General features: G+C 36.1%; 1 protein-coding gene across 4 annotated transcripts in view; it reads left to right on the forward strand.

The window, feature by feature from the left end:
* IFT80 (intraflagellar transport 80) overlaps nt 1-25813 on the forward strand; it is a 213833-nt gene that overhangs the window by 38395 nt on the left and 149625 nt on the right. For all 4 annotated transcript variants that reach the window (XM_037841715.1, XM_037841695.1, XM_037841725.1 and 1 more), the window contains exons 4-5: nt 9725-9835; nt 13394-13462. In XM_037841715.1, coding sequence (XP_037697643.1) covers nt 9725-9835; nt 13394-13462 — 180 coding nt within the window. The remainder of the gene's footprint in view (nt 1-9724; nt 9836-13393; nt 13463-25813) is intronic.

Below are 25813 nucleotides of genomic sequence, written 5' to 3' on the forward strand. Positions count from 1 at the left end.
GCTCATCCCCGGGAGTCATATCCTGCATTGCCAGGGAGATTTACACCCCTGGGAGTCAGGTCCCATGTAGCAGGTAGGGCAGTGAGTTACCTTCTGAGTTGGCTTAGCTAGAGAGAGAGGGCCATATCTGAGCAACAAAGAGATTCTCTGGGGGAGACTCTTAGGCACAGTTTTAAGCAGGCTTAACCTCTCCTTTGCAGTAACAAGCGTCATAAGGACAAGCCCCAGGATAGAGGGCTCAGCATATCAAGTTGTCAGTCCTCAATGTTTGTGAGAGTATCAGCAGTAACCCAGGTGGGGATGTCCAACATTTCTGAATTTTTCCCCAGCTCCTCAGAGGGGCCCTGCAAATATGTTTTTATTTTCTGCCCAAATTACTTTGGGATGTATTTTTGTTTCACACTAACCTGTACAAACCTAACATCCCACTTCCTATTCAAAGTTTCATGTAATTATAGTGTTTGAATAAACTGACTGTACAAGTTGAGTTAAATAAATCCCCTTTTTAAAAACAATCTGTTTCTGGTGTTTTGCGTAACAGCAGCTTTAGTAAACTGGAACACGGGCTGTGTGTGTGTGTGTGTGTGTCTGTGTGTGTCTGTGTGTGTGTGTGTGTGTGTGTGTGTGTTCAAGGAGTTGGGAGTGGGGGGAGTTAGTGTATAATGAGCACAGAGTTTCTGTTTGGGGTAATAAACTTTTGGTAGTGGATGGTGATCATGTAGCACAACAGTGTGAATGCAATTAGTACCACTGAATTGTACACTTTAAAGTGGTTAAAACAGAGACTTTTGTATGTATGTTACCATAATGAGAAGTTTTTTTTTTTAAAATTTCAAATAGGGGAAAAAAAGGTTTTGGGCAGGTCCTGAGGTACAGAAAGGAGACTTTTGCCAAGTATTTTGTCTCACAAATAATTCTCTCTTTAACATTTCTTCTTTTTGAATATTTTGTACGGTTCATGTTTTAGAGGAAATGTTTCTTTAATAGTGTGTTAATCACATTTAAAAAGAACTGAATTAAAAATTAAAATGCATCGGAGGAGACACTATGTAAAGAAGTTCTGGTATAAAATCTTTTGTAAAGCTGTTAAACACTCCTTAACTTCTATTTCGTGAAAGCTGATTTTTATACACTCTACTAGATATCTTAAGATAACTCTAATATTTTCTTATTAGTTAACATATTTTTGAATCCCACTTTAAAAACAATTTGAGGTAATGTTTTTGGTATCAGAAATTAGTCATCACTAATTACTTTGTGACTTTTTGCAACTATCTGCCAAAATATTTCTGCTATTAAACAGTCTGCAAAAGCACTGCAAGATGTCTGTGCCCCATCTTCCTAAACACACCTTCTCATGCTCCCTGAAGTAGATAATTCTTAAGGCATTCTAATTTTTTCAAATGTGTTTTGTGTATTTTAATCTGCTTCCTTTGTTTTTCTCTTCTATAGCATTTCCCTTTTTACGTTTAGATTATTTTATCTATTATTTAATAACAAGAGATTAGTTTTATTCTTCAGGATTTATATACCCGTCTTTTTGTCCAAGTCATCCATTGTTTGTTTAATAAATGAATAAATGAATCTTTTTGGTTACATTATCTTCCCCAACCTATCCTAACAAGTAGTTGGAAATACATTAATCTCTAGTTTTAGGTCTTAAATTTTTAAAGCTTACGGAAAAGCTAGGAAAGAAGAGGAACTGAAATAGTTAAATGGATAATTATAGGTTTAAAATATCTGACTTATGTAATTTTATGTTTATACTTTACTCTGAGTGTGCTATCAAGCAATTTGTAACAATCAGACAAAATACAAAGACCAAATATTTATTGAGGGCCAAGTCTATGCAAATAACTGACCTCTGTTGTTCCAGAGTATGTCTTTTGTGAAGTCATGGGAAGCAAGAGTAATTTTAGCACTAGCCAGAAAATCAGTATTAGGTGTTTTAGGACAAGAAATATCAGCTGTCTAAAAACATAAAATTTATGAAAAATGGAATAGGTTGAAAGATAATTTCCAACCCCTTCATTTCTGGTTCAAGAATTACTGGATTAATCTCTTAGGTGATGAATTCATTCATTAGATACAAATTGTTTACTATGTGAATACTACACGCCCAGTATTATGCTAAAATTTAGTGAAACAGACTTGGATAATATAAGTAATGGTCACAGAATTAGCTTTCCAGATATGTTCACACACCATACAATCCATACAAAGTACAATCAATGGCTTTTAGTATAATCACAGAGTTATGCTTTCATCACCACAATTTTTAGAACATTTTCATTACTCTAAATAGAAAAATCTTATACCCGTTAGCAGTTACCTCTCAATCCCTCTATAGTTTCCAGCCCTACATAACTACTAATCTATTGCTGTCTCCATAGATTTATTTATATTTGTATTTTATGTAAATAGAATCATACAATGTGTAGTACTTTGTGTCTGGTTTCTTTCACTTTTTATATATATATATATATTTAATTAGGTCGTAGATTTACAGAAAAGTCATGTAAAATATAAAGTGTTCCCACATACCCCCTTATTGTTGACCCTTTGCATTAGTGTGGTACCTATGTTACAATTGATAAAAATATATTAAAGTATTGTTAACTATACACTATAGTTTACATTAGGTATATTTTTTCCCATATATCACCGTATTATTAACACCTTGTAATAGTGTCATACATTTGTTATAATTCATGAAAGAACACTCTTATATTTGTATTATTAACCACATTCCATTGTCCACAACAGGATTTACTGTGTTACACGGTCCCATGTTTTTTCTTAAATCATATTTTTTATTGCAGAATATAGTATATATACATAGAGGTGATAACTTTCCAAGTGCAATTTAACAAGTAGTTAGAGAGCAAATTTCAAAAACTATTATAGGTTACAGTTCCATTGTTTCAGTTGTTCCCTTATTATGAAATATAACATATATACAAAAAGGTAATATCTTTCAAAGTATGATTTAACAAGTAGATATATAGGAAATTTCCGAAGTTGTTATGAGTTTTAGTACTATAGTTTCAGTTATTTCCTTGTTGTGAAATATAAATACAAAAAGGTATAGCTTTCAAATTACAATTTAACAAGTAGCCATATAATAAATTTCAAAGGATGTTACAGGTTACAGTCTCACCATTTCTATTTTTTCCTTCTAACCTAATACTCTAGCAACAAAGGAAAAGAAAATTATATAAAGAATCAGTATTCATAATCCTTTGTTAAATTCCATCTTGTCTGTTGCTGTCCTTTCCTCTAGTTTACTCACTTTACCCATCTTCCAGTATGTCTAGGCAATAACCACGCTAACCTATTCATCTTGAAAAGGGGTGTCAACTTTATGAGCAAAGGGGACATATCTAGTTGATACTTTTGAAGAAGCTATTGCCTCTGGGTTTCAGAACTTAGCTGGCATAGGGGCACTCTGAAGGATTTAAGTTTCTGATGAATAAACTTAGTGAGTGAAACTTTTATAGAGTATGGTATTCCTCTTAATTTAAGTCCCTAGTATGCAATGTGTAGATTTTTCCCATGTATCCTTCTGTTGTCAACTCTCTGTGCCAGTGTCATACCTTAAAAGTATATTATGCAAGCACCTATCTATATTTGTTGTGCTGATCTGTGGGAAACATGCCTTTAAACAACCCCTTTCATTCCTATTCACCTTCAAAACAGCTCTGATATTATAATCCCATTAACCAAATAAATTTGATAATTAGCTTTTGCATTTCTGCAAATATGCTGTTGGAATTTTGACTGGGAGTTTGTTTAATCTGTAAATCAATTTGGGAAGAACTGACATCTTAATGATATTTATTGCTGCAATTCATGTACACAGACCATCTTTCCATTTATTTAGGTCTTCTTTGATTTCTTTTAGCAATGTTTTGTAGTTTCCTCTATATAAGTCCTTTATGTCTTGGCTAGATTTATTCCTAGATATTAGATTCTTTTAGTTACTATTGTGAATGGAACTTTTTCTTGATTTCTGACTCAGGTTGCTCATTATTAGTGTAAAGAGACACTACTGATTTTGCATGTTGAGATCTGTTTCCTGCAACTTTGCTGAAGTTGTTTATTAGCTCCAGGAGCTTTGTTTTTTGGGACTTTCTAAATATGGGATCATGTTATCCATAAATAGTGGAAGTTTTACTTCTTCCTTTCCATTTTGATGCCTTTTATTTCTTTTTCTTGCCTAACTCCTCTGGTTAGAACTTCCAGTACAATGGTGAATAACAGTGGTGACAGTGGCCATCTTTGTCTTGTTCCTGATATTAGAGAAAAAGCTTTCAATCTTTCACCATTGAGCATGATGCCAGCTGTGGGTTTTTCATATCTGCCCTTTATCATCTTGAGGAAGTTTCCTTCTACTCCTATCTTTTGAAGTGTTTTCATAAAGAAAGGATGCTGGATTTTGTCAAATGCCTTTTCTGCATCAATAGATATGATCAGGTGTTTTTTCCCCTTTAATTTATTAATTGGTATATTACATGAATTGATTTTCCTGTGTTGAACTCCACTTGCATACCTGGGATAAAACCCACTTGATCATGGTGAATAATTCTTTTAATGTGTTGTTGGATTCAATTTACAAGTATTTTATTAAGGATTTTTGCATCAATGTTTATTACAGGGATTGGACTCTAATTTTCTTTTCTTGTTTCTTTTTCTGGCTTTGTTATTAGGGTAATATTGGCTTCATAGAATGGGCTAGGTAGTGTTCCCTCCTCTTCAATTTTTGGAAGAGTTATAGTAGGATTGGTATTAATTCTTCTTGAATGATTGGTAGAATGCACCAGTGAAGCCATCTGGTCCTGGGTGTTTCTTTTTTGGGAGGTTTTTTTTTTTATGACTGATTCAATCTCTTTATTTGTAATTAATCTGTTGAGGTCTTCCATTTCTTCTAGAGTCAGTGTAGGTTGTTTGGGTGTTTCCGGGATGTGTCCATTTCATCTAAGTTGTCTAATTTGTTGGCATACAGTTGTTCATAGTATCTTCTTATGATCATTTTTATTTCTGTGTTGTCTGTGGCAATGTCCCCTCTCTCATTTCTGATTTTGTTTGCATCTTCTCTCTTTCTTTGTTCAGTCTAGCTGTTAATGGTTTGTCAATTTTATTTATCCTCTCAAAGAAGTTTTTTTGATCCTCTGTTGTTTTTTCTGTTGTTGTTGTTCTTAATTTCATTTATTTCTCCTCTAATCTTTGCTCTTTATTTCCTTCTGCTTGCTTTGGATTAGTTTTCTTTTCTTTTTCTGGTTCCAAGTGTGCAGTTAGGTCTTTGATTTTAGCTTTTTCTTCTTTTTTAATGTAGGCATTTAAGGCTATAAATTTCTTCCTTAGCATTGCCTTCACTGCATCCCATAAGTTTTGACATGTTGTGCCCTCATTTTCATTTGTTTTGTGATATTTACTGATTTCCCTTGCAATTTCTCTTTTGACCCACTGGTTGTTTAAGAGTATGTTGTTTAATTTCGATATATGTTAATTTTCCAGTTCTCCCCCTGTTGTTGATGTCCAACTTCATTCCATTGTTGGTCAGAGAATGTGATTTGTATATTTCAGTCTTTTTAAATTTATTGAAACTTGTTTTGTGACCCAACATGTGGTCTATCCTGGAGAATGATTCACGAGCACTTGAGAAGAATGTATATCCTGCTGTTTTCAGGTACAGTGTTCTAAATATGTCTGATAGGTCTAGTTTATTTATCATATTATTCAAAGTCTTTGTTTCTTTATTGATCCTCTGTCCAGATGTTCTATCTATTGATGAGCACGGAGTATTGACGTCTCCAGCTATTATTGTAAGAAGTCTATTTCTCCCTTCAGTTTTGCCAGTGTTTGCCTCCAATATTTTGGGGCACTTTGGTTAGGTGCATAAGTATTTGTCATTGCTATTTCTTCTTGATAGATTGCCCCTTCTATTAATCTATAGTGCCCCTTTTTGTCTTTTATAACAGCTTTGCATTTGAAGTCTGTTTTGTCCGATAATAGTATAGCTACCCCAGCTTTTTTTGGTTACTGTTTGTATGGAATACCATTTTCAAATCTTTCACTTTCAGCCTATTTGTGTCCTTGGGTCTAAAGTGAGTCTATTGTAAATAGTATATAGATGGATCATACTTTTTTTTAAAAAAATCAATTCTGCCAATCTATGTTGATTGGGGAGTTTGATCCATCAATGTTATTACTATAAAGGCAGTTCTTCCTTCAACCATTTTATCCTTTGGTTTTTGTATGTCATATTTTATTTTTGTCTCTCTTTTACTCTTTTAGTTATCATTACTGATAATCTTCATTTCTACACTCTCCTCCAAGTTTCTCTCTCTTGTATTTTCCTTTCAGTCTTCAGAACTCTCTGTAGTGTTTCTTGTAGGGCTGGTCTCTTGTTGATGAACTCAGTTTCTGTTTATATAAAATGAATATTTTAAAACTCTCATTTTTGAAGGACAGTTTTGCTAGATAAAGAATTTTTGCCTGGAGTTTTTCTCGTTCAATATTTTAAATATATCGTATCCACTGCCTTCTCACCTGCATGGTTTCTGATGAGAAATCAGAACTTAGTCTGATTATGGTTCCCTTGTATGTGATGAATTGCTTTTCTCTTGCTGTTTTCAGGATTCTCTCTTTATCTTTGGCATTTGACATTCTGATTAGTATGTGTCTCGGAGTAGGTATGTTAGGATTTATTCTGTTTGGAGTTCACTGTGCATTTTCAACATTTTTCATAAGAGTTGGAAAGTTTTCAGTCATTATTTCCTCACAAATTCTTTCTGCCTCTTTTCCTTTCTCTTCTCCTTTCTGGGACATCCATGATGAGTATGTTTGTGTCCTTTATGCTGTCATTCAATTCCCTGACACCCTGCTCAATTTTTCCATTCTTTTCTCTATCTCTGTTCTTCCTGTTTTTAAGATTTCAATTGTCCTGTTGTCTAGTTCACTAATTCTTTCTTCTTGCCTGTTCCAATCTGCTGTTGTATGCCTCTAGTGTATTTTTAATCTCTTCTATGTGCCTTTCATTCTCATAATTTCTGTTGTTTCTTTTCATGGTTTTAAATTCTTCCTTTTGCTCACCTAGTGTCTTCTTACTGCCCTTTATCTCTTTAGCCATATTTTCTTTCATCTTGAATTGACTTAGGCAATTTGTTTGAACATCTTTGATTAGTTGTTCCAAATTTTGTGTCTCCTCTGAAGTTTTAATTTGTTCATTTGACTGGGATGTATCTTCCTGTTTCTTAGTATGGCTTTTAACTTTTTTCTGATATCTGATATCTGATTATCTTTATGAGTTTATTCTGAAGGCCAGCCTCTCTCTCTTGCCTAGCATTTTGTTGTTGATTGACTTTGTGTTCAGGCTCTTTCACACTGTTTAAACTAATCTACACATTTAGAATTGCCTTTGTTTAACTGATTTTTTTTTAGCTCTTCATCTGATTTTTGTCCTACATATGGTACAATTTTTAAGATCACACTATTTGTGCAATTGTTTCACTCCTGGGGGATAGCTTCCTTTCCTCTGTTCCTTCTCTGTGAATCTTGATCTCTTCTATTTGTTTTTGTTTTGCCTCTTTATATATATTTTAAATTCTCCTTTCATTGCCTCTAGCTGCATTTGTCTGGAGGGCAAATTCTGGGAGGAGAGTCACCCCAAAGAGAACTTTCCTGAGTCAGTATTTCCCAGCCAAAACAGGGTAAAGGACCCAAAAATGGGATGCAGACCACTTCCAAAGATCCCTGGAAAGAGGGTAAAAAAAAATGCCAAAAAACCTTTCTGATGGCTTCCCAAAGCTGTGCTTTCCAGAGCTGCCCAGCATATGGTGCTCTTCTGCAAACCTTTCCCTACTACCTAAAGGAGGCCCAATGTCTTTGAACTTGCACTGCCTTTGCCCCTGTTGGGAGTGGGGTTGAAACAATAGTCGGGCAGTCCCTGTCCAGTGAGGGCTAAAACCATGACTCAAAGCCAGGACCCAAGGATAGTAATTTGCCTATCAAAAGTTGTGATTAGTACTTGGTTGTGCCCTGCCCTCTTCTTGGGGAAGAGGGCTTCCACAGCAGCCAGCCAGGAATTGGATCCAAGGCTGTTAACCTCGAGAGTGGGGGTTAGTCACTAGCAATAGCCACTGAGCACTTTACTCACAGTTCTTTACCGCAGTGTCTCAGCCTCTTCATCCCACTCTTCCTTGGAGGCTGTACAATGTTCCCCTGGCCTCTGGAGCCCCAGAACGGTTGTTTCAGACAGTTTCTACTTCTCCACTAGCTGTTTTTGGAGGAGGATTGAGTGTTGCAGGTCCCTACTCTGCCATCTTTCCAGAAGTCCTTTTATAAGTTATCTTTAGTTTCTTGTTTTGAGATTTTTTTCCCCTTATGTTTTCTTTGTAAAGCAATGCACTAAAAAGTATATATTTTAAATTAGTCTCAGAAAGACAGTAGTAGCATAATTGAATTCAAAGTAATCTTGTTACATTAGGAAAATATCCTAGCAGTAAGTATTAAATTAAAAGGATAGTATGGGAGAAAGTAGATGGTGCTAGTGGGATTGTTAGATGAAGGAAAATGGCAACTGATAGTTGAGGTTCTAGAAAATGAGTGATGGGAGGAGAAAGCCATCAGAATGAATGAGAAAGAAAAGAATGTCAGAGTAGATCATTTCATACAGTTACTGAGTATGTTTACTGAGTTGGTTTAATTTACAGATGCTGACTACGTACAAGTGGTATTGCAAGTAAAAACATGACTAACATATGGCTCCTTGCCCTGAGCAAAATCCCAGTCCAGTAAAAAATGTTGTAGCAGAGCTACAAATAAAGTGCACTGTGTGTAGAAAAGAGAGAATGACTGTTGATAGGCATGGAAAGGTTGTCAGTGAAGTAACCACAGGTTTCTTGTTGATAAATCTTTAAAGCTATCTTAGGCATCTGACTTAAATTATGTTTTTAATGCATTGTTAATATCAGGTCAGAATCTTGAAAAGCCTTAAATTAAGGCTGCGTTCAAACAAAATAAATCCTTTCAGTCAAAATTTGATTAAGCAGCTAATGTTTCATGCCACATAATCTTTTACTGAAAATGTTTGATTTTATTACTAATCTTCATGATCATTGAAAAGCACACTGATTCATTCTTGGCTTCCTATAACACTTATTTTCTGCACAGTTTGATTTGTTGCCCTGACATTTCTTATATATTTTGCTATGTTCTTTAAAGTTGTGAGTCTTTTACTTTTTGCATATATATATATGTACACACATGCACACACATATATGCAAACTTCTTGAGGCTGGCTTCTTTATGTGCCTGGCAAATTGTAAAATCACTATATATATATACATACACATATATATATATACTTTAAACCTGAGTTTATCCATTTAACTGTTTTGGCTCTTCTCTACTACACCTTTTCCAGCTTTTCTATAAACTTAAAAAAAAAAAAAAAGCCTCAGGGCTGCAATACTGCTTAATAGAAGCTTTTCTTGGCATTATTCCTTCCCTTCTTGTCCATATACCAGCAGAGTTTTATTTCCCCTCTGAATTGTCATAGTACCATATATATCTATTATAGCATTCATCTCAAGGTTTTATAATTTTGTTTTTGTGCTTGTTTTATCTTTTCTGTGTTTCTTGAGAGTACGAATAATTATATATTATTTGCCCTTATATTTCTAGTGCTTAAAGTAGATTTCTCAAGTGTAACTTCTTTTAGGTAAATTTCATCTGATTTCCAAGTTAGGAAGAGTTGAAAAGAGCGTAGAGGCTCACTGTGGAGCAGTACTTGCAGGAAGATGGAATTATGAAGGAACAGCATTGGTTACAGGTAAGTTGCCTGTAGCAGTGACCTTTTTTCTTCTTTTTATTGAAATATATTCACATACCATACAGTCATCCAAAGTATGAAACAATTGTTCACAGTATCATCATATAGTTGTGCATTCATCACCACAGTCAATTTTTGAACATTTTCATTATTCCCCCAAATAAAAATGAGAATAAAAATTTAAGTAAAAAGAACACCCCAAACATCTTGTACCCCACTTCCCCCATATTATTCATTTACTTTTTGTCCCCATTTTTCTACTCATTTGTCCATATGCTGGGTAAAAGTAGTGTGAGCCATAAGATTTTCACAATCACACGGTCACACCATATAAGCTATATAGTTATACGCGTGCCTTCAAGAATCAAGGATACTGGATTGCAGTTCAATATTTCAGATATTTCCTTCTAACTATTCTAATAAACTAAAAACTAAAAAGGGATATCTATACAATGCATAAGAGTAACCTCCAGAGTGATCTCTCAACTCCATTTGAAATCTCTCAGCCACTGAAACTTTATTTTGTTTCAGTTCTCTTCCCCCTTTTGGTCCAGAAGGCTTTCTCAATCACACAATGCAGGGTCCAGTCTCATTCCTGAGAGTCACGTCCCACATTGCCAGGGAGATTTACACCCCTGGGAGTTGTGTCCCACGTCAGGGGAGGGCAGTGAGTTTACTTGCCGAGTTGGCTTAGAGAGAGAGGCCACATCTGAGAAACAAAAGAGGTTCTCTGGAGGAGACTCTTAGGCACAATTATGAGTAGACTTAGCCTCTCCTTTGCAGTAATAAGCCTTATAAAGGCAAGCCTCAATGTTGAGGTCTTGGCCTACTAAGCTGGTAGTCCCCAATGCTTGTGAGAATATCAGGAATTCCCCAGGTGGGAAAGTTTAATATTTCCACATTTTTCCCCAGTCCCTCAAGGGGACTTTGCAAATACTTTTTATTCTCTGCCCAAATTACTCTAGGTTGTATTGGGGCTTCATGCTAAGTGTAGCAGTGACATTTTAAATGAATTTTTAAAAGAAAACTTTCCAAAGGAGAAGAATATTTTCAATATACCAATAGTGTCTTTCACTGTCTAGTAACAGATAATTGGTACATTGTTGTGTTGACTGCTAAATAAATATTTACATTTAGAACATCCTGTTACTTATTAGTGTCCTTTTTTTAATGCAATTTTATTGAGATATATTCACATACCACACAGTCATCCAAAGTGTACTATTGGTTGTTCACAGTATTGTCATATAGTTGTGCATTCATCACCACAATCAATTTTTGAACATTTTTGTTACTCCAACAAAAAAAAAAGAGAAAAGAATAAAAATAAAAGTAAAAAAGAACACCCAAAACATCCTATACCTCCCATCCCCAATTACTAGTGTCCTTAAGTGACTTATGAGAATGTTCAGTCAATGAAAGCTTTTGGAATGGTCAAGTATGTAGTAATAAAAGTTGTAATTCTTTAAAATTCTAAATATTCTCATTTAATTGGTCTTTACCCCCTTTCTTCTCTCTCCCATCCCCTGTTCTCCAAGGATTTTCATCTTTACCTTTTGTATTAATTAGCTATTCCTGCAAAAGAAATTACCCTATTGTTTAGCAGCTTAAAATAATAAACATTTATTATCTCACAGTTTCTGTGGAGCAGGTTGAAATTTAGCTGAATGGTTTTGTCTGACTCAGAATCTCTCATGAGGTTGCAGTCAAGATGTTGGATGGGTGTTCTGTGTATGTATATTTGTATGCATATACATATGATTTATTTTATATATACATAAAGGTTGCCTAGATAGTTGTTGAATATATGTTGATATATATGTTAAGTACCAAGTTCCCTCCTTGAGAGGAAATGCACATCTTTCTCATTAACTGGGGAGATTTCACAATTTCTCTTGTTAGTCCCATTCACTACTCTCAAACTTGCAAATTAACAAATTAGGAAGGTTGATACCTGACTTAAAATTTTCTAGTGTAATTTGAGTGACAAGTTCAGATGTCTTTAATGATTGATGGAATTGATTACCTCCATAAATTAAGATGGGATCTTGTGGATATGGAGGCGCAGCATTCTTTATGTACTCAAAGCTGGAAGCCCTGTGGATGGTTGGGAATGAACATCTTCCATTAGGCAGCTAACTGGGCTGGGGAACAGTGCTGGTAATATAACATGTTTATGCCTCTCAGTTCAGCTGAGCTCCATTTGAAAGATAGCCAGTAGGGCTGCGAAGGAAACTTAGAAGTGGGTTAATACTATAATATCACTGAGAAACCATTCATAATGATGGTGACTTATACAACACAATAGTATGCTGACTTTAATTCTAATGCCACATGGTTTTAGGTTTACTTTTATGCTTTGGGGGGTGGGATGAGGGTGGTTCAAAAAAATTGTTGGAATGGGCTGCAGTCATAAAAAGACTTGACTGACATTGGAGGGTCTGCTTTGAAGATGGCTCATTCACATAGCTGTTGGCAAGAGACCTTAGTTCCTCACTGGCTGTTAGCACGAGACCTCAGTTCCTCGCCACATGGGCTTCTCCTATGGGGCTGCTTAAATGTCCTCATGACATGTAACAGCTGGCTTCTCCCAGAGCAAGTGATCCACGAGAGTACAAGCTACAATATCTTTTATGAGCCATCTTCAGAAGTCATTCTCCATGATTTCCACCACATTCTATTCATTAGATGCAAGTTACTAATGATATCCCATGTGAGAGAATAATTAAGCTCCATCTCTTGAAGGGGGGAATAACAAAGAATTTGTGGACTTGTTTTAAAGCCACTACACATAACCCCTAGGCCTTTCTAGAACTTTTCTCAGTGAGTTTTCTCTTCTCTCTGTATCTTCAACTTCTCCTTTTCCAGTGTTTCCTTTTTCAGCAGATAAATGTGTTCAGATGTTGCCCATCTTAAAAATTAAGCAAAAGAAATAAAAATCCTTCTCGTAAGCAACTTTCTAGCTACAATTTCCTCTTTCTTTCTTCCCTTTTCAGTTTAGCTGTTCAAAAGAGTAGCCTACCACTTCACTTCATTCAGACCCCCAACTCAAAGGAATTTGGCTGTAACTATTATTAATTTCTAATAATTTTTATAGTTATGAAATACTCTATCATTTAATTGGAGTAAGTTGTGTCTGAATTTTATATGCATTAATATAGATACTATTGATTCTCAAATGCAAATTTTTTTTTTTTTGGCTTTTATATAAGAGGATTTATTTGGTTACACAGTTACAGTCTTTAGGCCTTAAAGTGTCCAAGGTAACATATCAGCAATTGGGTACTTTCACTGGAGGATGGCCAATGATGTCCAGAAAAACCTCTGTTAGCTGGGAAGGCACGTGGCTGGCATCTGCTCCAAGTTGTGGTTTCAAAATGGCTTTCTTCCAGGACGTTCCTCTCTAGGCTGCAGCTCCTCTTCAAAATGTCACTCTCAGCTGCACTGAGTTCCTTCTGTTTGTCAGTTCATTTATATGGCTCCACTGTCAAATGCAAATTTAATGTTTAAATTTATTTTTTAGAGATGAAAGTATCAATTATTACTTTCTCTTTACAGTTGGAGAAGATGGACAAATAAAAATTTGGTCAAAGACTGGGATGCTAAGATCAACTTTAGCTCAGCAAGGTATGTTTTATAATAAATAATTTTATTTTTGAAAAATTACAGAATACAAAAATGTCAACATTTATCCTTTAAAAACAGTTTACTATAGTTTTTCAGACTAACTTTGGTCAGGTTCAAACACTGAAATCTCCTATTTCTATGTATACTTTTTCTTCTTACTTTCCATGTTACCTGATAGACCACAGTAACTGTATTATCCTAGCCAACAAATATAAGAAATACTCAAGGGCTTTTTTTTTTTTAATTCATATTTATTGAGATATATTCACATACCATGCAGTCATACAAAACAAAGCGTACATTCAGTTGTTTACAGTACATTATATAGTTGTGCATTCATCATCAAAATTAATTTTTGACATTTTCATTACCACACACACAAAAACAACAAGAGCAAAAGTTAAAGTGAAAAAGAACAATCAAAGTAAAAAAGAACACTGGGTACCTTTTTTTTTCCTTTTTTTTTTTTCTTCTCCCATTTTTCTACTCATCCATCCATAAACGAGACAAAGGGGAGTGTGGTCCATATGGCTTTCCCAATCACATTGTCACCCTTCATAGGCTATATTTTTATACAATCATCTTCAAGATTCATGGGTTCTGGGTTGTAGTTTGATAGTTTTAGGTATCTACCAAGAGCTACCCCAATTCATTAGAACCTAAAAAGGGTTGTCTATATTGTACGTAACAGTGCCCACCAGAGTGACCTCTCGGCTCCTTTTGGAATCTCTCTGCCACTGAAGGTTATTTCATTTCCTTTCACATCCCCCTTTTGGTCAAGAAGATGTTCTCCATCCCACGATGCTGGGTATACATTCCTCCCTGGGAGTCATATTCCACGTTGCCAGAGAGATTCACTCCCCTGGGTGTCAGATCCCATGTAGGGGGGAGGGCAGTGATTTCACCTTTCAAGTTGGCTTAGCTAGAGATAGAGGGCCACATCTGAGCAACAAAGAGGCATTCGGGAGGAGGCTCTTAGGCACAATTATAGGGAGGCCTAGCCTGTCCTTTGCAGCAACAGTCTTCCCAAGGGCAAGTCCTGTGGTAGAGGGCTCAGCCCATCAAACCACCAGTCCTCTATGTCTGTGAGCTCATTAGCAACCATCGAGGTGGGGAAGCCCAATACCCCTGTATTCTCCACCGGCTCCTCAAGGGGGCTCTGCATATATTTTTCCTTTTTTTTTTTTTTTTTAATTAACTCTTTGTTTTTAAATCAACTATACAAAAAATAAAAAAATTAAAAAAAATTATTAAAAAACATACAATAAAAAAACACTTCAAAGAGACCGTAACAAGGGAGTAAGAAAAAGACAACAAACCTAAGATAACTACTTTACTTCCAACAAGTTCCTACTCTACCCCAAGAAAGTAACCTAATATAGCAACATTTCCGTGAACTTGTTCCTACTATACCCATCAGAAATTAACAGACCATCGTCATTCCTGGGCATTCCCTGAAAGTTAAATTTACCCATGATAGCTTATCTGTTCTTACTGGATTATCGTTCCCCCTTCCTTTATTGCTCTCTATCGCTAGTTCCCCTACATTCTACATTATAAACCATTTGTTTTACATTTTTCAATGTTCACATTAGTGGTAGCATACAATATTTCTCTTTTTGTGCCTGGCTTATTTCGCTCAGCATTATGTCTTCAAGGTTCATCCATGTTGTCATGTTTCACAACATCATTCCTTCTTACTGCCACGTAGTATCCATCGTGTGTATATACCACATTTTATTTATCCACTCATCTGTTGAAGGACATTTGGGTTGTTTCCATCTCTTGGCAATTGTGAATAATGCTGCTATGAACATTGGCGTGCAGATATCTGTTCGTGTCACTGCTTTCCGATCTTCCGGGTATATACCGAGAAGTGCAGTCGTTGGATTGAAGGATAACTCTGTATCTAGTTTTCTAAAGAACTGCCAGACTGACTTCCAGAGTGGCTGAACCATTATTCAGTCCCACCAACAATGAATAAGAGTTCCAATTTCTCCACATCCTCTCCAACCTTTGTAGTTTTCTGTTTGTTTAATGGCAGCCATTCTAATTTGCGTGAGATAGTATCTCATTGTGGTCTTAATTTGCATCTGTCTAATAGCTGGTGAAGCTGAACATTTTTTCATGTGTTTCTTGGCCATTTGTAGTTCCTCTTCAGAGAACTGTCTTTTCGTATCTTTTGCCCATTTTCTAATTGGGCTGTCTGTAATATCGTCATTGAGTTGTAGGATCTCTTTATATATGCAAGATATCAGTCTTTTGTCGGATACATGGTTTCCAAATATTTTTTTCCCATTGAGTTGGCTGCCTCTTTACCTTTTTGAGAAATTCCTTTGAGGTACAGAAACTTCTAAGCTTGAGGAGTTCCCATTTATTTATTTTTTCTTTTGTTACTCGTGCTTTGGGTGTAGTCTAGGAAGTGTCCGCCTAATACAAGGTCTTGAAGATGTTTCTCTACATTATCTTCTAGGAGTTTTATGGTACTGTCCTTTATATTGAGATCTTTGATCCATTTTGAGTTAATTTTTGTGTAGGGTGTGAAGTAGGGGTCCTCTTTCATTCTTTTGGATATGGATATCCAACTCTCCCAGCCTCATTTGTTGAATAGACTGTTATGTCGCAGTTCAGTGACTTTGGGGGCCTTTTCAAAGATTAGTTGGCCATAGATCTGGGGGTCTATCTCCGAATTCTCTGTTCGATTCCATTGATCAATATGTCTATCTTTGTGCCAGTACCATGCTGTTTTGACAACTGTGGCTTTATAATAAGCTTCAAAGTCGGACTGTAAGTCCTCCCACTTCATTTTTCTTTTTTAGATTGTCTTGAGCAATTTGAGGCATCTTCCCTTTCCAAATAAATTTGATTACTAGCTTTTCCAAGTCTGCAAAGTAGATTGTTGGAATTTTGATTGGGATTGCATTGAATCTGTAGATGAGTTTGGGTAGAATTGCCATCTTAATGACATTTAGCCTTCCTGTCCATGAACATGTAATATTTTTCCATCTTTTAAGGTCCCCTTCTATTTCTTTTAGTAGAGTTACGTAGTTTTCCTTGTATAGGTCTTTTACATCTTTGGTTAAGTTTATTCCTAGGTACTTGATTTTTTTTCTTGCTATTGAAAATGGTATCTTTTTCTTGAGTGTCTCTTCACTTTGTTCATTTCTAGCATATAGAGACATTACTGACTTATGTGCATTAATCTTGTATCCCGCTACTTTGCTAAATTTGTTTATTAGCTCTAGTAGCTGTATCGTCGATTTCTCAGGGTTTTCCAGATATAAGATCTTATCATCTGCAAACAATGACAGTTTTACTTCTTCCTTTCCAATTTGGATGCCTTTTATTTCTTTGTCTTGTCGGATTGCCCTGGCTAGCACTTCCAGCACAATGTTGAATAACAGTGGTGATAGCGGGCATCCTTCTCTTGTTCCTGATCTTAGAGGGAAAGCTTTCAGTCTCTCACCATTCAGTACCATGCTGGCTGTGGGTTTTTCATATACGCTTTTTAACATATTGAGAAAGTTTCCTTCAGTTCCTACCTTTTGAAGTGTTTTTATCAAAAATGGATGTTGGATTTTATCAAATGCTTTTTCAGCATCTATTGAGATGATCATTTGATTTTTCTCTTTTGATCTGTTAATGTGTTGTAATACATTGATTTTCTATGCCGAACCATTCTTGCATGCCTGGAATGAACCCACTTGGTCATGGTGTATGATTTTTTAAATTTGTCTTTGGATTCGATTTGCAAGTATGTTGTTGAGAATTTTTGCATTTATATTCATTAGGGAGGTTGGCCGGTAGTTTTCCTTTTTTGTAGCATCTTTGCCTGGTTTTGGTATTAGATTGATGTTAGCTTCATAAAATGAATTAGATAGTGTTCTATTTTCTTCAATGTTTTGAAAGAGTTTAAGTAAGATTGGTGTCAGTTCTTTTTGGAAAGTTTGGTAGAATTCCCCTGTGAAGCCATCTGGCCCTGGGCATTGATTTGTGGGAAGGTTTTTGATGACTGATTGGATCTCTTTGCTTGTGATTGGTTGGTTGAGGTCTGTTTCTTCTCTGGTCAGTCTAGGTTGTTCATATGTTTCCAGGAAATTTTCCACTTCCTCTACATAATGCAGTTTGTTGCCATACAGTTGTTCATAGTATCCTCTTATGATTTTTCAAATTTCTTCAGGATCCACAGTAATGTCACCTTTCTCATTCATTATTTTGTTTATATGGGTCTTCTCTCTTTTTGATTTTGTCAGTCTAGCTAGGGGCTTGTCAATCTTGTTGATCCTCTCAAAGAACTAACTTTTGGTGTTATTTATCCTCTCTGTTGTTTTTTTGTTCTCTCTGTCATTTATTTCTGCTTTAATCCTTGTTATTTCTTTTCTTCTACTTGGTTTAGGATTGGTTTGCTGTTCATTTTCTAGCTTCTTCAGTTGATCCATTAGTTCTTTGATTTTGGCTCTTTCTTCCTTTGTAATATATGCATTTAGTGCAATAAGTTTCCCCCTCAGTACCACTTTTGCTGCATCCTATAGGTTTTGGTATGTTGTGTTCCCATTTTCATTCATCTCTATATATTTAGCAATTTCTTCTATAACCCCCTGATTGTTTAGGAGTGTGTTGTTTAACTTCCAGGTATTTGTGAATTTTCTAAGTCTCTGATGTTTATTGACTTCTAATTGTATTCCATTGTGGTCAGAGAATGTGCTTTGAATAATTTCAATTTTTTTAAATTTATTGAGGCTTGTTTTATGTGCCAGCATATGATCTGTTCTGGAGAAAGTTCCGTGAGCACTAGAGAAGAATTTGTATCCTCGTGGTTTGGGATGTAATGTTCTATATGTCTGTTAAATCTAATTCATTTATCAGATTGTTTAGATTTTCAATTTCCTTATTGGTCCTCTGTCTGGTTGATCTATCTATAGGAGAGAGTGATGTGTTGAAGTCTCCCACAATTATTGTGGAAACATCAATTGCTTCCTTTAGTTTTGCCAGTGCTTCTCTCATGTATTTTGTGCCACCATGATTGGGTGCATAAACATTTATGATTGTTGTTTCTTCTTGTTTATTTGCCCCTTTTATTAGTATGTAGTGGCCTTCTTTGTCTCTCCTAACATCCTTGCATTTCAGGTCTAGTTTATCTGAGATTAATATTGCTACACTTGCTTTCTTTTGGCTGTAGGTTGCATGAAATATTTTTTTCCATCCTTTCACTTTCAATTTCTTTCTGTCCCTGTGTCTAAGATGAATCTCGTGTATGTAACATATTGATGGTTCATTTTTTTTTGATTGATTCTGTGAGTCTAAATCTTTTAATTGGGGAGTTTAATCCATTTACATTGAACGTTATAACCGTGAAGGCATTTCTTGAATCAGCCATCTTATCCTTTGGTTTATGTTTGTCATATATATTTTTTCCCTTTCTCTACTAATGTCTTTAACATACCTGTACTGAATCTCTTTAGTACTGAACCTTTCTCCATGTCTCTCTCTCCTTTCTTTGTTTCTCTGTCTTTAGGGCTCTCTTTAATATCTCCAGTAGGGCAGGTCTCTTGTTAGCGAATTCTCTCAGCATTTGTTTGTCTGTGAAAAATTTAAGCTCTCCCTCAAATTTGAAGGAGAGCTTTGCTGGATGAAGAATTCTTGGTTGGCAATTTTTCTTGCTCAGAATTTTAAATATGTCATGCCACTGCCTTCTTGCCTCCATGGTGGCTGCTGAGTAGTCACTACTTAGTCTTATGCTGTTTCCTTATATGTGGTGAATTGCTTTACTCTTCCTGCTTTCAGAACTTGATCCTTCTCTTCAGTATTTGACAGTGTGATCAGAATATGTCTCAGAGTGGGATTATTTGGATTTATTCTATTTGGAGTTTGCTGGGCATTCATGATTTGTGTATTCATAGTGTTTAGAAGATTTGGGAAGTTTTCCCCAACAATTTCTTTGAGTGCTCTTCCTAGACATTTACCTTTCTCTTCCCCTTCTGGAACACCAATGAGTCTTATATTTGGACGTTTTATATAATCTTTCATATCCCTGAGGTCCATTTCGATTTTTTTGATTTTTTTCCCATCCTTTTTTTTGGTTCTTTCATTTTCCGTTTTGTCATTTTCCAGGTCACTGATACATTGTTCATTTTCACATCCAGAGTCTTTTTAATTTGGTCAACACTTTCTTTAATTTCGAGAAGATCATCTGTTTTTTTTTACTCTTGCAATGTCTTCTTTATGCTCTTCTAGGGTCTTCTTGATTCCTTTATATCCTGTGCCATGTTCTTCTTCATGTCCTTTATATCCTGTCGCATGTTCTCGTTGTCCATCTTTAGTTCTTTGATTAATTGCTCCAAGTACTGTGTCTTCTCTGATCTTTTGATTTGGGTGCTTTGGCTTGTGTTATCCGTATCATCTGATTTTTTCATAGGCTTTAAAATTTTCTGTTGTTTTTGGCCTCTTGGCATTTGCTTAACTTGATAGGGTTCTTTTAGAATTTATAGACTGATTAAAACCCTTATCTCTAATTTGTCAGATCTACAGCTTCATGGAGTACACTTTCTCTAAGTAACCAGCAGGTGGTATCTGTGAACCACCTATTCCACTCAAGCCAGTTCTCCCCCACTTTGTCTTTGTGCTGAGTGGGGGTGTGAGTCTTGTGGGGTCCAATAGGTGTAGAAAGCTTGCTTGAGTAGTTGGTGTTGCCTGCCCTGTATATGGGGCATGTGTCTGGGCAGTCAGGGAGGCGGGGTGCGGCTCTAAGAATCAAATCTCCCTGGTGTTCCTGGAGATTTAAAGCTCCTACAATAGTGTAATCCTTCAGTTCAGTCCTGCCACAGTTTGTCTCTGCTGCTCACCCATAAGTCTTGGAATTGGTGTATGGCCCCTGAGACTTGTGAGTGGGTCCCTCTTCCAGGCCCTGCACCCCCAGGTCCTCTGTTGAGGGATGACTGTGCTATGTCACAGGTGAGCACCATCCCCCCAGCGCGGTTCTGGACAGTTGTGTAGGGAGGCTCCCAGTCTGCTGAAAGAATGGCTAAATGGGGCATGTTAATTCACACTGCTCTGCCTACCTAACTCTGGGACAACCAGCTGAGGGTGCAGGAAAGGCTAATGTACACGCCCATTTTTGTGGTGTGTGAGTGTGTTATTGGAAGCACTTCCTGTCACACCGGGTTGTCTGGGGCAGCTCTGGGCTGTGGGGCCGGCTACGGGCAGGAGTGTTCCCTGTCTACCAGGAAGATGGCTGTGAGAGGATTCCCTTTTCTTGGGAAGTTGTGGTGTTTAGTGAATTTTCTCAGCCACAGGACTTACTGCCTTTTGTCTCAGAGCTCTCTTAGTTCTGCTCTTTGTTTACTTGTCCAAATTGTAAGTCTTTGAGGATTTCTGTATTGCTCTTCTTAGAGTAATTGTTGTAGAAAAAGAGAAAAAATGAAAAATAAAAAAAAAAGAAGGGAAAGGCCCTCCTTTCAGATCTAATGGGTTATTGAAATGATAAGAGACAAGGCAATTAGGGCCATTAAGGAAGGGTCCAGAGGGCAGAGAAACCGGTTTTTCTCTTGCATTTGCATATGAGGCTGACTCTGCCTGAGCTCTGCCCTTCCCTGTTCTGTGTTCATCAGAACTCTGAAAAGCCTCCACTTTTATTTTTGGGTTTTTCTTCTTGTTTTTGCTATCTCTGTCTCCTCTCAGCTGGGCTGTCTGCTCCCAGATTCTCCGGTGTCTGGTCTCAGTCTATCTGTTTTTGGAGTTTGGATCAGTAGAATGAGTTTCTGATAAGGGCCGCATCTGCAGTTCTCCCTCCTTGTTCCCAGTGCTGATGGCCCCTCCTCCCACGGGATGGAGCTTGGCAGGGAGAGGCGCGGGTCCCCTGGCTGTGAAAAGTTACAGATTTCGCTGATCTCAGCAGTTCCACGTGTTCATGAGTGTTGTATGAAGTATGCCCAAAGTCATATTGCTCTGCAGTGTCTGGTCCATGCAGTTCCTGGCTTTCTACCTACTGCCCTGGAGGAGTAACTAAAATGTACACCTCACCACTCTGCCATCTTGCCCCCCCTCCCTCTCATTGTGATTTTGATTTGCATTTCCCTGATGGCTAATAATGTTGAGCATCTTTTCATATACGATTTGCATGTTTGTGTATTTTCTTTGGAGAACTGTCTGTTCAAATCCTTTCTCCATTTTTAAATTGGGTTATTTGTCTTTTTATTGTTGAGTTGTAAGAGTTGCTTATATATTCTGGATACTAGACCCTTTTCAGATACAGTATTTACAAATATTTTCTCCCATTCCATGGATTGCTTTTCACTTTCTTGTGGTATATTTTGAAGCACAAAGGTTTCAATGAAGTCTCATTTATCTATTTTTTTTTGTTTGTTTGGGCTTTTGGTGTCATATATAAGAAACCATTGCTTAACCCAAGGTTATGAAGATTTCTTTTTTTTCCTAAGAGTTTTATAGTCTTAGCCTTTACATTTAGATCTATGATCAATTTTTAGTTAATTTTTGTGTTTGATGTTTATTTTGGAGAATGATGGTGGTATTTTGTTGTTTTTTTCTAGATAGGTAAATAGGATTTTCTTAGAAGTTAAATTTCATATTATATGTTTTATGTATATTTTGTATTTATTTATTGTGAATGTATATTAAGCATTCATCATCATTCCAAATAGCTGTAATTTCCTTATCAAATGGCTGTAAAAGGGCTAATCATTTTTGTCTTATTTTAATCTTATATTCTAACTCAAGATTTATGTTAATTATGAGATTAATGAGCAAAATTAAATTACATGGAGTTTCCTATTTTAGTTAACGTGTTGATATTTCAATGGACTAGTCTGTTATCTTTTTCTGGATTAAGAGTTATAAATTTGTTACAGAACTACATCTGACTTAGGGTTTTAAAATCATTGGTGCCACCCACACTTTCCTAATAAGGCATAGATTTTTCCAATTGACCTCTAGGAAAAGTAATTAGGGAAGTTAAGTTATAAGACACTAACTCAGAAGGAAAAATTCCTGATTGTTTATAAAGTTTGTTTAGTCTATCAGAGACTGCAAATTTTGAGGGTAATTTTAAATCCAAACTACTGAGAGTTTGGTACTAAATGCTCAAACAAGAAAGCCAAAGTGTATGAGGGTGGGAAACTCCTTCCTCTTTTGGGGAGAAAAATCTATAAATTATGGCAAAAAATGAAATAACGCAAGCCTGAATTATTGTAAAACTCAAAATTCAGGAAACAATGTTGAAAGCATCCTTGTGATTTTTTTATTACATGTTTATGTTAATTATACTTATTCCTTGATGATTAGAAATTAATTCCTGAATTCTTATTTCTACGATTGGAGCCAGCTGTTTAGATAGAAAAAGTCACAGTCATCACCATCTCTTCTAATACAGAAGAAGCATTAATCCCAGGTTTCCTTTGGGGCTATGGAAATTTGAATTAGTTTAAAAATAATTTTCACTGATACCCATGAGGAATTACTGTTCCTTATTAGAGAAAACTAATGTGTAGGCTGTGTTTAATTATAAATTAAGCTCTATCTTGTGTTATGTTTTATATTTTATTTATAGATTAAAATTGGAATAGAGTAAACCTGGAATCCTTAAGGACATCCTCCTCCCTCAACTACTCTATCTACAAATGTATTGGTTTATTGTGAAATATTTTCTTTTTTAATGTTTTCCTTAGTTAAAAAATATTTGAGAGATTAAGAAAGCAGTCTATTTTTGAAATATGTGGTGTGTCACTACCTTTTCTTGAGAAAAAATTTGGACATGTTTAGCATGTTTTATAAAATATCTAAAAATCGTGGTATAAGTGAAATAACTAGCTTGAAAAAAAGTTAAATCCAAAAACACTTCTTCAAGAATAAAGCAATTTTAAGTCAACCTGAGGAATATGGACTTTCACAAGAATCTAAAACTATTTGTATCTAAGACAGGCAGATTCACCAACACTAATGCATTTTTCATTTTGTTTAAGTACTAGATGTTACATAGAAGAAATCCAGAAAAAGAAAAAAGTTAATTTTGATTTAATAATGCTGAGAATCTCACTATTATCAACTTATATTTGTGTGACTTTAGACGAATTGCTTAACTCTTTTGAACCTCTATTTTCCCATCTGTTGTGTGGATAATACTAGCACCTACTTTCTAGAATTATTGTGGGGATTAAATTAAATTAGTACCATTTCTCCCATGTCCTCCCAAATCCTCCTTAACATGCTCTGCTTTTTCTTATTATAAAGTATTTATCTTCTAATAAACTATGTAACTTCCTTATTTATCATGTTTATTGTCTTTTATTATGTGGGCACCATGAGGGCAGGGATCTGTTGATACATTCACTAATGCAGTCCAAGCTCCTAGAAGAGTGTCTAGCACACAGAAGAGTCTCAAAAATTATGTTTGTTGAATTGAATACCATGTATAAAGCATAGTGCTTAGCTCATAGTTAAGTGTTCACAAAATGTTGCTATTATTACATATTTTACAATTGTCAATATTACTATAAGAATTGAGATTGCCCTTGTTTTTATTCTCTTAAAGCCAGGTTAGCCTTTTCCTCTGTTCAGGAATGGTGACAATGAGTGTTTTTTTGTTTTTGTTTTTGTTTTTTAAATTAAGAATATGCTTTTCAAACTGAAGGTGGTAATCTCTGGGAATAGTGTCTGAGGCATATATATGTTACCAAATAGAACATTGACTTTTTAAAAAAAAAATTTTAATCTTTTTTTTTTGATTTTTCATAATTAAAACCCATTAAACATATTAGAAATTTAGGTTTGCATCTGTCTTGTTTTGTGTCTTACCAAACATGACCTCTATTTGTACAACAGCTCTGAGATGAAATCCTTGGCAAATCAAAACAGAGGGTAGTGGGGTAGTGGTTCCTACACCTACCTCCCTTGTAAGCAAATAAATTAGCTTCCTAATAAGTTATCCCCAGTTCTGCCCACAGAAGCTTTGAACAAAACTAAAACGGTTTTGGGTACTGGAAAGTGGGGTGCTGCTATTACAAATACCTAAAATGTGGAAATAACTTAGGAATTGGTTAATGGGTGGAGGTGGGAAGATTTATGAGGTGCTTGATAGAAAAAGCCTAGGTTGCTTTGATTAGGCTATTAGAAAAATGAATGTTAAAGACAACATGCATGAGGCTTTAGAAGGAAATAATGTGTTATTGTAAACTGGAGAGGCAGCTCTTGTTATAAAGTAGCAGAGAACTTGCTGATGTCAGATTGAAAGTGGAACTTTTAAGTGATGAACTTGGATATTTAGTGGAGGAAATTTCCAAGCTAGGTGTGGAAGGTGCAGCTTGCCTTCTCCTTGCAGCTTATAGTAAAATGTGAGAGGAAAGGGATAAGCTGAGAATTATATTCTTAAGCATAAAGGAAACAGCAATTGATGATTTTGAAAATTCTCATCCTTGCCAGATAATGTGCTTTGAGACCAGGGCCAGAGGTGCCTCTATCAGGTACTCCCTAAGCTTTCTGGATATGAGTCTGCAGAGGTCAGGGCTCCACGTGAGGGTTTAACTGAACAACCATTTGCTAAAGAAGGTGTGGCTGAATATGGATCCTGTCAGTCATTTCAGTGGAAGTCAGAATTGGAGATGCAGTTATCCAGGAAGAATTTGTGGAAAGTTCTATTGTCTGATGGTTTGGACTCCCTGAAACTGTACACAAAGCCAATAAAGTTTTTGCAAAACTTGAGCAAAACCACTGCCAGCTTGGACTGAAAGGGACTGAGAAGAGACAAATTGAAGGAAGAATGACTTCAAGGGAAGAACCATGGAAGCAAAGGTCTGGACCAAAAAGAACTCCCTGGACTAAGAGAAGATGCCCACCTCATGTTTGGAAAGAATGGGGCCACCCCCTCGGGTCTTGCACCCTGTTGCTCAGGGAGAGCACTGTTACCCCATTGCTTGGAGATAGTGAAACCTGTGTCCCAGTGTTCACGGAGAGCCTGGCTGCCATCCTGATGCTTGGGGTGTTCCTGTGTTCAAGGAGAGCATGGCCATTGCACAAGCACTTGGAAATGTTGGGGCTGATGCCCCATCAGGCCCAGAAGACAACAAATAAACAAACAAACAAAAACGTCAATCTATGGATGACTCTCAGATCTTGAAATCTAATGGAGTTTGCCCTGCTGGATTTTGGACTTGTTCAGGATCCATGACTCCCATTTTCCTTCCAGTTTCTTCCTTTTGAAATGGGAATGTTTATCTATGCCTGTTCCTCCATTGTATATTGGAGGCATTTTTTTTTGTGCTAGGTTTCACAGGTTCATCAGGGATGAGAAATTTTGCTGTGGGACAGACCACAGCCAGAACTGATTTTGATGAGAGTTTCTAC

This window comes from Choloepus didactylus, chromosome 1, assembly GCF_015220235.1.
Source record: "Choloepus didactylus isolate mChoDid1 chromosome 1, mChoDid1.pri, whole genome shotgun sequence".
NCBI lineage: Eukaryota > Metazoa > Chordata > Mammalia > Pilosa > Megalonychidae > Choloepus > Choloepus didactylus.